Source organism: Eumetopias jubatus, unplaced genomic scaffold, assembly GCF_037043125.1.
Source record: "Eumetopias jubatus isolate StellerSeaLion01/CBP00866 unplaced genomic scaffold, mEumJub1_p1.0 scaffold_16, whole genome shotgun sequence".
Classification (NCBI taxonomy): Eukaryota; Metazoa; Chordata; class Mammalia; order Carnivora; family Otariidae; genus Eumetopias; species Eumetopias jubatus.
This window is the reverse complement of record NW_028274822.1, coordinates 62,630,533-62,644,097: the sequence shown is the minus strand read 5'-3', so window position 1 is coordinate 62,644,097 and position 13,565 is coordinate 62,630,533. Positions and strand designations below refer to the sequence as shown.

Genomic DNA, 13,565 nt, shown 5'->3' with positions numbered 1-13,565 from the left:
CTAATTTGACATAGATTTTATCAAAAAAACAAGTTATTTTGAGTTTGGTGAATTCAGGAGAGGGAAACTAGGTAAGTTTGTTTTGTCTATAAGGCAATGCCTTGCTCACCTTACAGAAGGTTTTGTGATTCTTTTCAGTAAAAAAAAAAAAAAAAAAAATAGTGTGACTATCTGGTGGCAAAGAATACTTTGGATGCAGTTTGACTTTCTATTACTTCAGGTATGGAGCCAGCTTGGGAAGATCATACTCTGTCTGTAAACCTGGACCCGTTCCAGAATAAGGGCAGTGGGCAGTATGTGCAGGCTGCTGAGAAAGCAGCAAGCATGGCTAATTATTCCACTTTAGTTCTTTGAACGTTTTTATTTTGACTTGTTGAACAAATGATTAAAGTTAACATATTTTTTCCTAAAATAAAGCCCATTTGTCTTCAGTCTTGCAAATAAATACATTCTTTAAAAACAGTTAACAGTCCCGGTGATTTTATGTTATTTTCTTATCCTCCAGAATAATATTTACAAAGAAAAAAGTGAATTTTTAAAAATGCTGTCAGGTTCTTTTAGTTGTTGTTACACACGATAGTTTATCCTTGATAAGTGAATCTCTAACACTGTGCTGGGGTAAACAACAGTTTATGTTGGACACATGCAGTTCTACCAATCAGCTTAAATACATAATCTAAATATAATCTGCTTAACACCTCTTCTAGATATGTTACCCTATTTTAAGATAAGAAAACCGAGTCAGAGAATAAGTAACTTGCCCATGATTGCGCAGCTAGTACATGATAGCTGAAATTCAGACTCCTGTCTGTAGAATTCCAGTAACTCCAGACCTCATGCTGCTTCCATTATGACACATGGATTCTGTTTTGTATGGACTATCTAAATGGAACAAATTAGACAACTACTTTTACCTGTTAAAATCCAAAGTAATGAATGCTCTTTTTATTTTTTAAGTGAAGTAAATCAAAGTTTTTACCTCCAAAAAAATTTGTGAGAACAGTTTGAACTGCCACCAAACCAGAGAAATACTGGAACATCAAAATATTCTCTAAACCAGACCATTATTTCATTCACCTTGATTGATTAGATTGAGTTACTTTGTTTTGATGAGCAGATTTTATGAATGTGTGGGAAATAAATACATATTTTGCAGCAGTCCGAGTCAGTAAGAAGTACCTTTCCTTACTTCCGTCCACTATGGTGCAGGGTTCAGTAGGACCCTGCAGTAAGCACCTGTAGTAGGTTTTGTGACTCACAGACATCTAATGAGAATGTTTTCTTGATGACTTGACATTTCTGTGTCAGTGTGGACAATAAAGGAATAGGGCTATTCAGAACACCAGGTGCTTGTTATTGTTATTCTTCAGTAGGAAGAGTCAGTAGTCAGGAAGAAGCCCAGTTTACAGTATTTTGAGGGTTTTTGGGAAACCCTAAATATTTTGGGAAAATGTGTGGACGTGGTTTATATTCCTATTTATGTGGAGACACAATAAGGACATGTATTTAGATTTGAGTTTTTTTGTCATAGCAAGGGAAGTCGGGAAGAAAAATACCCTCTCAAAAGTTCAGTTATTTGCAAATATTGTGAAATACCATCAAAAACTGCCCTTAAAATAGCTATTTCATCTGTCTGTTCCTTAAGTTCTCATTAATCTTTACTTTTTGACATTAAAATACAATAAATCTGTCAATTTTATGTCTGTGGGTTTTTTTTATATTGATAATAACTTAAATCATGTCACTTTGGTTCTCTATTGCTATAATCAGTAGTAGTATTCTTCAGGACAAAAAAAGCATGCTGCTAACAGTCCGTGATTTAAAGATTTAAGCCAATTTTATGTTCAAACATTACATTCCTAATATTTTTAGCAGTATGATACAGTGGAGGTCCAAATTGGAATTAGACTTTTGCATTGAATTCCAAAGTATTGGTAAGTCTAGCACATACCATATAATCTTGCAAAACTGTTGTGGGTACATTTTTTTTAAACCTGTCTGTCTGTCAGTATCTCACATGGAGGTCATTTCTTAAGTAATACAGGATGACCTGAGAAATTCATAGTTAGTAATTCTTGAAAAAGCCATATGAGTTGTGCTTTAACATGAGTCTACCTCACACCACCAATTGTTTGAAAATTGAGCACATAAGCAGATTTACCAAGATAACTGAAGCATTTAGTGTGGTTGAATGTGACATGTGGAATGTTTTTTAGTTGCCTTTTTAGTTCATTGTTAGTCCTTTTATGTTTGTGTGTATCTGTGTTCGTCTGTGTGTTTGGTAAATATGAATCGAATAGATGACTTCTTATTTTATGTTTTAGGCCAAGATTGACAGACACCTAAATATTCATGACTTGAGAATATTCTGCAGCTATAAATTTTGAACCATTGATGTGCAAAGCAAGACCTGAAGCCCACTCCGGAAACTAAAGTGAGGCTTGATAAACCTGTAGATTGCCTCACATTTGTCTGTTTACAAAGTAAACTTTACATCCAGGGAACGAAGAGCACCACCAGCAGAAGACTTTGCAGAACTCTCTAATTTGATGTATTGTTAAGTTTTTTAATACGTGTATGAAATGTAGAAAGCTGTAAAAGAAATAAATTAGGAGAGACTACTTTGTATTGTACTGCCATTCCTACTGTATTTTTATACTTTTTGGCAGCATTAAATATTTTTATTAAATAGACTATGTTGGTTTGTGTGCATTATCTTAGGACAGCTCTGCTTCAGATAATGTTTCCTTAAAGGGTTTACGCTCACTTTTTTATAACTTGCAACTGACATTTTTTTTTTTAAGATTTTTTTTTATTTATTTAACAAAGAAACAGCAAGAGAGGGAACACAAGCAGAGGGAGTGGGAGAGGGAGACGCAGACTTCCGCAGAGCAGGGAGGCTGATGCGGGGCTCGATCCCAGGACCCTGGGATCATGACCTGAGCTGAAGGCAGACGCTTAACGACTGAGCCACCCAGGTGCCCCCGCTATTAACATTTAAATTGAAATTGGTTCAAAACGCTGGTCACTTGCTTTTTAAGATCTTTTTTAGTTACCTCTTAAATAGTCTTCCTTATCAAAATAGGTTAGGTGCAAGCACAAAAGAAAAGTTATAATATTCCTTTTGTTACTTAGAAAAGTATGAATATGGATAATGGTATTAAATTATTTTCAAATAAGTACAGCAGTTCAATGCAGTGTTTTAAAATCACCGTGTTACTCTTGTGTTGGACATTGTGCTTTTTTCTCAGACATTTCTTGTTAGAAGAGACCAAGAGTTCCTTCCTGGGTGAGGCTTTTGGCTCCTTTCCCATCTAATTTCCCAACCAAGTGATGAGTTTGGCTGATTATCCAGTCAGTTGTCAGGTTACTGGTGATATTCTTCTTGTCCAGACAAGACAATCAAGCCTCTGAGTCATGTGAGCATCACCTTAACAGTCTAACAAACCCATAATTGTTTTTATTTTGCCAACTGTGAAAGTTTGATAATACCATTCATTGAATACATCTCTTCTTAAAAATGTAATGACTCACCTTACGTTCCTTTTGCCTTGCTTTCCAGCATTTTTGGTTTATTTTAAGAGTAAGCAAACTCTTAATTCCTGGTAAATCTTTCATAAAGAATGCATGAAAAGTTCATTATACCACAAAGTAGTACAGCAAGATAATCCTGTTTTTGTGTCAAAGTTATTGAAGGTCATCTATGCTCAACTACCTACTTCTATTTCCCATTTCCCAGCCACCCTTTACCGACTAGTGCCTGATTCTGTGTCAATCCAGAAATGACCCAGGACAGTCACCTTACTCGTACTGTAGCCAGATAGAGTTTACTGTTCAGTTTTTACCATACATGACTGCTTGACAGCAACATTAAGAATTCCTTCTTTGAAGCTTTCTCCATAAACTCAGGAAGACCTTTCTCTGCTTTCTTTGCCTCAGTTTTTCTGCCTGACCCTTGATTTATTGTGGTAAGAACACTTAACATGAGATCTCTTAACACAATTTTAAGTGTATAATACATTACAGTGTTGTATAGTAGTAGGTCTCTCGAGTTTTTTCATCTTGCTTAACTGAAATTTTATGCTTGTTGAATATGATTCCCTTTTCCTCCTGCCCCCACCCGCAGCCATTGGCAACCACCATTCCACTCTGATTCTATGAATTAGACTATTTTAGACACTTTATGTAAGTGGAATCACCCAGTATTTGGCTTTCTGTGACTTGTTTTACCTAGCATAATGCCTCAAGGTTTATCCATGTTTCTGCATATTACAGAATTTCCTTTTTAAAGTCTGAATAGTATTCCATTGTATGTATACAGTTGACTCTTGAACAACACAGAGGTTTGGAACACCAACCCCCACACAGTCAAAAGTTTGAGTGTAACTTTTGACTTCTCCAAAACCTAACTAGTAAAAGCCTGTTGTTGACTGAAGGCTTACCAGTAACACAAACAGTTGACACCTATTTTGTATGTTACATGTATTCTATACTGTATTCTTACAATAAAGTTGGCTAAAGAAAAAAATGTTACTCAGAAAATCATAAGGAAAAGAAAATACATTTAAAGTACTGTACTATGTCGATAACATAATTTTATGTTCTCTGTTTATAAGATGAATTATCTGTCAGTACCTGTATCAGTATTGTCTTATATGATATAAAATACTGTAGATGTGATACATATTACTAACAGTAGACAACAAAAATGAAAAGGTAATGTGAAAAATTCAGATTTCTAGGAATAATGATTCATGCATTGATAAAAAGCAGCAATACTACTTTATGGTAACCTAGTGTAATCAATACAATTGCTTCACAGTGGCCTAGTGTAATCAATATGATAGCCTAGCATTACATTAATGAATGAATCATTATAAAATTTTTATGGCATACAGTATTACAGTCATATTCATAATACAGTATTGGAAACATTAACATGTGATACATCTAGGCAACATGATTCATCTATGCATTTTTTCAAATTGTTGCAACTCTCCAAAAAATGTCTTAATATATTATTGAAAAAAAATCTGCAAATAAGTGGACCCACACAGTTAAAACCTGTGTTGTTCACCTGTATTGCCACATTTTCTTTATTCATCTGTCAATGGATTAGGTTATTTCCACATCTTGACTATCATGAGTAGTGCTGCAGTGAACATGGGAGTGCTAGTATCTCTTCAAAATCCTGATTTTTAGTTCTTTGGGATAAATACCCAGTGGGGTTGCTGGATCATGTGGTAGTTCTATTTTAATTTTTGAAGGAACCTCCATACTCCATAGCAGCCGTACCATTTTGCATTTTCACCAACAGAGCACAAGGTCTCCAATTTCTCCACATCTTCAACACTTGTTTTTGATAATACCACCATGACAGGTATAAGGTGGTGTGTGTGTGTGCACGCACGCACATGAGTGCATTTCCCTGATTAGAGCATTTTTTTATATACCTGTTGGTCATTTATATGTCTTTGGATAACTCTTCTTTGCCTTTTAACTGGTTTATGAGTTTTTCTGCCATTGAGTTGTAGGAGTTCCTTATATATATTTTGGAGACTAACCTTTTATTGGGTACATGGTTTGTAAATATTTACTCCCATTTAGTAAGTTGTCTTTTCACTCTTGATGGTTTCTATTCTCTCTGACTTGAATATTGGAGCTCCCAAGGACTCTTATCTTTGGGCTTTTGATTTTAACATACTTACCTTAAATGATCTCATCTTTTCCCAACTCTTTTTCTGATTCCTCTGTGCTGATTATATGCAACTTCCTCCACTCCTGCCCTGGTGTTAGCTCTGAGTTATAAATCATATATCCAATTCTGTAAATGGTAATGGCATAAATTTCTTAAACCCCAAAACTGAGTGTTAATTTCCCCCATCCCGAACTCCCCCTTCCTCCTGTCTTGTCTTAACAATTCGGTGGCACCCATCAAAAACCTGAGATTTATTCTAAATCCCTCTACTTCGGCTCCACATCCAGTTGGTCACAAAGTTCTGTTAATCCTACTTCAAACTTTCATTACAGTCGAGGAGCACAGCAGTAGACTCTCCTGCCCCGTGTGAAAACACCTGTTTGTACCAATCCACTCTGCACAGCTTCCCAAGTGATTTAAAATAAAGATCTGAGTGTCACCCTCCTTAAAATTAGCTAATGGCACCTTAGAAAAACTTGCCTTCGTTTTAAATCCCGAAACCCCAGTGTGCTGTGTGCAACCATTTCATCTTTTGGCTGTTACCTGACTCCTTTTTTTTGCTTTTTTGGTTTTTTTTCCCCTAGTTTTACTGAAAAATAATTGACATTGTCACTGTATGAGTTTAAGGTGTATAGCATGATGGTGTGATATGCATATATTGTGAAATGATTACCATAGTAGGTTTATTTAATATCCACCTTCTCATATAGATACAGTAAACAGAAGAGAATTCTTGTGATGAGAACTCAGGATCAGCTCTTAACTCTCATGTGTATCACATGGTAGTGTTAGCTGTAGTCACGTACATTACATCCCTGGTACTTACAACTGGAAGCTTGTACCTTTTTCCTCACCACCCAGCCCCCCAACCATCCACCTCTAGTAACCACAAATCTGATCTCTTTCTGTGAGTTTATGGTTTTGTTTACACATATGAGTGGATCACACTTACTAAGTGAGATTATACAGTATTTGTGTTTCTCTTCTTTCACTTAGCATAGTGCCTTCAAGGTCTACCCGTGCCACAAATGGTAGGATTTCCTTTTATTTTTTTGATTGAATAATATTCCACACATACCACATCTTCCTTATCCATTCATCCATCGATGAGCACTTAGGTTGTTTCCATGTTTTGCCTATTGTAAATAATGTTGCTATGAACATGGGAATGCAGATACCTTTTTGAGTTAGTGTTTTTATTTTTCGATATAGTCCTAGAAATGGAATTGCTGGATGACAAGTAGTTCTATTCTTAACTTTCTGAGGAAACTTCATACTGTTTTCCTTAGTCACTGTACCAATTTATATCCCCACAAACAGTGCACAAGGGTTCCCTTTCTCCACATCCATCCTCTTGTCTTTTGATGATGGCCATTTTAACAAGCATGAGGTGATATCATGGTGGTTTAATTTGTATTTCCTTAATGATTGGTGATGTTAACATCTTTTCATGTTGGCCATTTGTGTATCTTCTTTGGAAAAAATGTTCGGGTACTTTGCCCATTTTTTAATTGAATTATTTGGATTATTTTGCTATTGAGTTCTATGAGTTCTTGATATATTTTGGATGTTAACCCTTTATCAGATATGGTTTGCAAATATTTTTTTTCCCGCTTTGTAGACTGTCTTTTCACTTTGTTGATGGTTTTGCTGTGCAGAAGCTCTTTAGTTTGATGTAGTCCCACTTGTTTATTTTTGCTTTTGTTGCTTATGCTTTAGGTGTGACTGCCTGTCCTTAATGGGCACCCTAAGGGGCAGCTATGTCAAACCATTTGGAATTAGTGGAATATTCCTTGCTCATTAATTTGTTGAATGAATATTTATTGAACAATTAATGTGCTGAGCACTATACTAGGCCTTGCATATTCAGTGACTGCGGGGGAGAACGTGGTTGTAGACTACTGCAGTCTTGTGGGAGAGCTAAACAGTCACCATGTAAATAAGCAAATATGCAATTAAAACTAGCAATAAAGTGCTGTGATGAACAGAGGTACCTACCTAAATATGGAGAAATGGGCTTTCCAGACTTGGGAAATCAGAAGCAGAGTTATTATTCAGGGATACTGGGGCACTCTGCTGCTCTCCTTGGATAAGGATAGGGCCTTACAAGAAGTTTGGCTCAAGAAAGGGAGAGGCCAGTGTTTGAAGGCATTAGGTTAAAGGAAAGTGCATAAATTGCTACCGTCTGTTCTTTTGTTCCAGTTTGGAAAGGGCAGTGGCAAGGCAAGAATCAAAGTTTTCTGACCTGGTGAGACCCTATCCTCTGGTCTGTGAGACTCACGGGCCCATACTCCTGAGGTTTCTGGGGTCTAAGGGAACCTCCTCTAAAATAAGCTGTATTTGCCACTGCCCTGTGTGATCACCTTACTTTTGATAAAAGTTTGTCTTAATTAAATCAGGGATTTAATGTAACCTGGTGGGTCTTTAGATGGATCTGTTCCCAGCAGTTCTACCCCACCTGAAATGCTGCAGCTACTGTCAAAATGAAATTGATGTGAAAGCCCCACCACCACGATTGTACTTTGGATAGAGTATTGGGAAACCCAAGGAGTGAGCCGACTCTTCCCAGGTGGAGACCAGATGGCATGTGGCATGAGGCATCTGGGTGGTTGAGGGAACCAAACAGCAAAATTCACCTGCTGTTCCAGTACTTCAGATTGCCTGGGCCAGTGAACAGTTTAAGGAAGTCGAGATAACAGCAAGGTAGCCCAATGCACAATTCCCAGCTGTAGGAATACTAAGGCTCCCCTCCAAAAGTTGACCAGTGGGATAAGAGAGGTCCCAGGGATACCCTCTCTGGCTCCCAGCAGCGGCATTCCAAGCAGAAGTTGGATAACTACCATTTTAGGGGGCATCTGGGTGGTTCAGTTTGTTAAGCATCTGCCTTTGGCTCAGGTCATGATCCCAGGGTCCTGGGATCGAGCCCCGAGTTGGGCTCCCTGCTCAGCGGGAAGCCTGCTTCTCCTTCTCCCTCTGTCCCTCCCCCCTGCTTGTGCTCACTCGCACGCTCTCTCTGTGTCAAATAATCTTAAATAAAACAGTAACAACACCTACCATTTTAGATGTGGAGGGGAGAATGGAACTGAGAAATGCTGTAACTTTCCATGTTTTGGGGGTAAAATGTGCCATGGGTACAGAAGCAAATTGCAAGGAGGGGGAAAGAAATCAGAATTCCTCTAAGTAGTAATTACATTGGCCTGTGTGAATTAGTCTTGCTGTTAAGACTGGAAAGATCTTTGCTAGAGCTCTGTAAATTGTGCACAGTAGATGAGTGAGGCAAAAAATTTAATAGAAGAAATTGATATTAAAGCAAGGAATAAAAACGAATATGCTTGGAAGATAATGGTGTCTAAGAAAACTAAAAAGTCTTAATTCAAATGAGTGTAAGATGATTCAGTTTAAGTGTTAAATCTGATTTCAGTCCAGTTCTGTGTAGAACTTAGGGCAGGAACCTTTACTCCTTAACAAGTACTCTGTTTACTCTTCTGTGTTGCCCATTTCCCGGCCCCACCCCAGCAGCTGCATGGAGCACATGACTAGTTCTGACAGTGAAACAGGAAAAGCAGTGAGGTGGGGAAAGCCCACGCACGATTCTCCCGGCACTTCCTCTGCCCAGGCAACTGAGGCCGTGTTCTGATGAGTTAGTTAAAAGATGGTGGAGTCTGCTGGCCTAAGTCCCTAAAAGTGGTAAGATCAAATGGGGTTTCTTGATAGCCTTCAGGGGACGTGTAATGAAAGTGAGAAATGAATGGTAGTGTTAAGCCACTGCTATTTTGAGATTGCTTATCCATAACATAGACAACTGAACTACAGAAGGATGGTAACATACTAGAAGTGTTGGGGGTTGGAAGGGGAGATGCATAGTTTGCATTCTTATGGAAACTTTGCTTGAGTCCAGGGCATTTAATCTGAGGAAGAGAGGCTACCCCGCTCTTAAGAAAAGATTGTTGTAATGTGGTCAGGAGGTTCTACTACTTTCTACCAAAAATCTATATTGATCTATTCAAATTAAGTGAACTGTACAGTTAAGCTGTCACCTAGCTTTAAAATGTAGGGATGGACTTCCTTCTACAGGGAGATAGAAATTTTACAAGATATATTATGTGTGGACATACACACCAGAAGACTGTTACAGATGTGGAAGAATGTTATGGACATTGTTGAACAAAGAGGAAATCAATTGGATTTCCTGGAGAAGAAAACTGGTGTTCATTACTAAGAATGTGTAAAGTTAGCGTAATCAGGAAAAATGAGTACCTTTTGAAGAGACCAAACCGAAGCACTGGAAGAAGTGGAAATAGAGGGGCCATACCACCTCTTAGAGCTTAGGAGGAAGGAGCAGTTGTAAGGAGAGGCCTTGTGACCACTGAGGCTCCCTGAGCCTTGGGAGACCATCTTCCTGGAGCTCCCAGCCAAGCCATGCTGCCATTTCGATCCTTGGAAACAGCTTACAGTGCCTGTCTAGGCACAATTCAGTGGGCTGAAAGAGTCATGACAGCAGGAAGTAAAATGAGACATAGGGGGAAAGCACACACCCCTACTACCAGGTGAAGAGAAGGGGAATCAGGTTTAGATGTACTGCTGCTCAGAATAATGAGCCTCCAGATGGAGATGTCAGCCACTCCCCGAGAGGAGACCAAGTTCTCATAACCTTCTCGCCCCAGGAAATCAGTGGCCACTTGTGGAGGTGACAGTAGAATGGGTTTGGACTATCCCATTATATATAACAGCCCCAATGCAGTTAGTTCACCTGGAACATGGACATACCTCAGGGTCACAAAGTATATCAGTTAAGAAATATTGTGGCTACTACTAACAGATTGGAACACAGAACTGCCTACACAGGATAGAAATTCAGAAACATAGTGTGGGACTTGTTGGACAACTCACGGATTCATGATTCATGTGCTATTTTTCTACTCTACCATATATGGGTCTTCTTCTCAATATTATCTAAAGGTCTAAGATAGCTGCTGGAGCTCCAGTTGTCACATTCACATTCCAGGACAGCAGTGGCCCTCCTGGCTCAGCCAGCTCTCATTAAAGCAGGTTTCCCTGAAGTTGGCATTGCCACGTCCACTCTCATCTCATTTGCTAGAATTTGGCCACATGCATGCACTTAGTTGCAAGGTATCTAAGTATTTCAGCTGGACGTATTTGCTGCTTGGTGTAAATAGAGTTCAGCCACGCACACACAACCTAGCATAGGCATTAAAAATAAATCCATTGCCAGAGCACCTGTGTGGGGCTATCCGTTAAGCATCCAAGTCTTGGTTTCTTCCGCCTCAGGTTGTGATCTCAGGGTGGTGAGATGGAGTCCTGCGTCTGGCTCCACGCTCAGCTTGAGATTCTCTCTCCCTCTCCCTGCCTCTCCAGCTTGTGTGCGCTCTCTCTTTCTAAGATAAATAAATCTTTACCAAGTAAATCCATTGCCCTAGAAAAGGGCTGATATCCAAGCAGGAAGCTGAATGCCTGGTATAAATGTGTTTGGTTTTGGGGAAAATCACTCAGTACATTTCTGGGTCCATGTAGAAAGTGTCTTTATATTTCACTTCTGTGGCGCTCAAGCATTAATTACAGAATGCAAAATTGGAAGAATGAACGTAGCACCATTTCCTCGTGTGAGGATTCATGTTTTTGCATGGAGTTTTCTATGACCTGTAATTTCTCCAATAAAAACTTAAAGGATATCACTACTCTAGCCAGGATTTTGGTGGAGGGTAGTAAACAGATGTATGGTAAACATAATAATGCAACTGATGCATATTATTTTTTAAAAGATTTTATTTATTTATTTGACAGAGATAAACACAGCAAGAGAGGGAACACAAGCAGGGGGAGTGGGAGAGGGAGAAGCAGACTCCCGGCTGAACAGGGAGCCCGATGTGGGGCTTGATCCCAGGACCCTGGGATCATGACCTGAGCCGAAGGCAGACGCTTAATGATGGAGCCACCCAGGTGCCCCTGATGCATATTATTATCAAGATGTGCCAGTATCTTTTATGAATTGATTCTTGTAGGACCCAGACATCATTGTTTATAAGTTCTATGAATCAAATTATTCCCACTGAATTTTTTCTAGGTTACGAAAGTATCCAAATAATTCTTAATTTGCTTGTTTGGGATATTCACATCCACACTCAAAACTCTGTGGATATTCTTTTCCTTGGCAACCTCCAAACGGGAGCTACACTGGGAGGAGGATTCTAGGAAATGTTGTTCTTGGCGTGCTTCGTTAGAACCTGCCCATATAGCACCCTTCCAGTTGTCTGCATCCCATTTCTCTCTAGTCAGTGCCCTAATGTTAACACAACAGACCTGGGAGGCAATTCAATCTGCATTGTAATTCAGCCACACTCAGGTTAGACTTGGGGTGTGCTTTTCAGAAATTTTAGCCCTCCCTGTGTATACAGGAGATCAGGGTTTTGTTTTGGGCAGCCATAGAAATGTTCAGATTCCTTATGTGGACTTTGAGCTGGCGAATTTAAAGCCTTGAGATTATCATTCTCTTTCTTCCAAGTTCTCCAGCACACTTAGAAACAAGCAACTAGCTCCATTATAGTCTATTTTTAGCGAAGTCATCTGTGGCCACAAGTACTTGGTCACCCAGAGCCTTGCCTTCTCTAGGTATCTGATTATAGGTATCTACAGATGATAATCTGAGTAAACGGTTTTGCCAGAGGATGCCACAGACTGTCAGTGTCCCTGTTACCACTGGAAATAGTCATTAATATCTTTAATCAGAACAGACAACAAATTTCAGAAAGCCCAGAATCAATTGAGAGAATGCAGCTTTAAGATTCCATTCCCTGGAACCATTCCACTTCCAGTACCAAATTCTGCTATCAGTCAGGGATCACTCAGAGAAGCAGAACTACTTGGAGGTATGGGTATATGTAGGTATAAATGGAACTGTTTGTTAAGGGATTTGGCCTCATGCAACTGTGGGAGCCAGTTAAGGAGGCTCTGTAAGGCTGTTGTCTTAGCATCTGCAGCTAGAACCTGAAATGAACGGGATGGGCAGTGGTTATAAAGGGCTGTAAAATGGGAAAGCAAGGACAAGTTGGGACCCGCAGGCATGAGCTGGACCCATGAGTGTGGACTGAAAGTTCTGACAGCCTCTAAAGGTACAGCGTCCAGCAGGAGAAACTGGCACCATCCGTCACAAAGCTGACATGCATGTGTGATCAGGGCTTGGCTCAGGAAAGGTGGAACAGTGCAGCCCACTGCTTTTCTACACTCCCAGGTGAGCCGACTGGTAGGTGACATTGTGTACAAGCCATATAATGCCTACTGCTTCAGGCCTACCCTCCAGATCTTATGGCCACCTCAACTGGAAATGTACAAGGAGTTGACTTCTGGGAAATGTAGTTCAGCCTAGCAGAATTGGACATGTTCCAAAGCCACCACATTGCTAATATTTGCATACTAGGATTAGACATCACAAAGGATTTCCGGAACCAGATCAGCAAAACTGTTGAACTAGCCCACTTAGAATGGAAAGAACTAATTCTGAATCCTTCCTTGTAATGGTATTTACTGTAAGCAATTGTATCTGTAACTGGTGAAGCTCTTCCCCAAACTGCTAACACTGGCGTTATGAATCTGCAAGTCATGCTGCCTTCAGTTAAAACTTAATCTGATTCCAGGCGGAAGGAGCAATATTCTGGTGTGCAGTGCAGTTTGTCTTAGTGACTCTCCTGTTAAAGAGTCCTTGCCCTACTGGTCATCCAATCTGTGGGGAAAGAAGTACTTCGGCTTTTAAAGGTCTACTAACCAACCCCTATTGGTTAACTAACCCCCTATTGGTTAACCAACCCCCTATTGGTTAACCAACCCCCTATTGGTTAACTAATCCCCTATTGGT

General features: G+C 39.5%; 1 protein-coding gene and 1 long non-coding RNA gene across 2 annotated transcripts in view; both read left to right on the top strand.

Moving 5' to 3' along the window:
• Window positions 1-2,693, top strand: part of PTPN2 (protein tyrosine phosphatase non-receptor type 2) — an 88,356-nt gene extending 85,663 nt beyond the window's left edge. The window contains exon 10 of the mRNA XM_028089336.2: window positions 2,325-2,693. Coding sequence (XP_027945137.1) covers window positions 2,325-2,346 — 22 coding nt within the window. The 3' untranslated portion in view covers window positions 2,347-2,693. The remainder of the gene's footprint in view (window positions 1-2,324) is intronic.
• Window positions 2,694-9,303: 6,610 nt separating this feature from the next.
• LOC148162285 (uncharacterized) overlaps window positions 9,304-13,565 on the top strand; it is a 51,655-nt gene continuing 47,393 nt past the window's right edge. The window contains exon 1 of the long non-coding RNA XR_015766980.1: window positions 9,304-9,385. This is a non-coding gene — a long non-coding RNA (uncharacterized LOC148162285). The remainder of the gene's footprint in view (window positions 9,386-13,565) is intronic.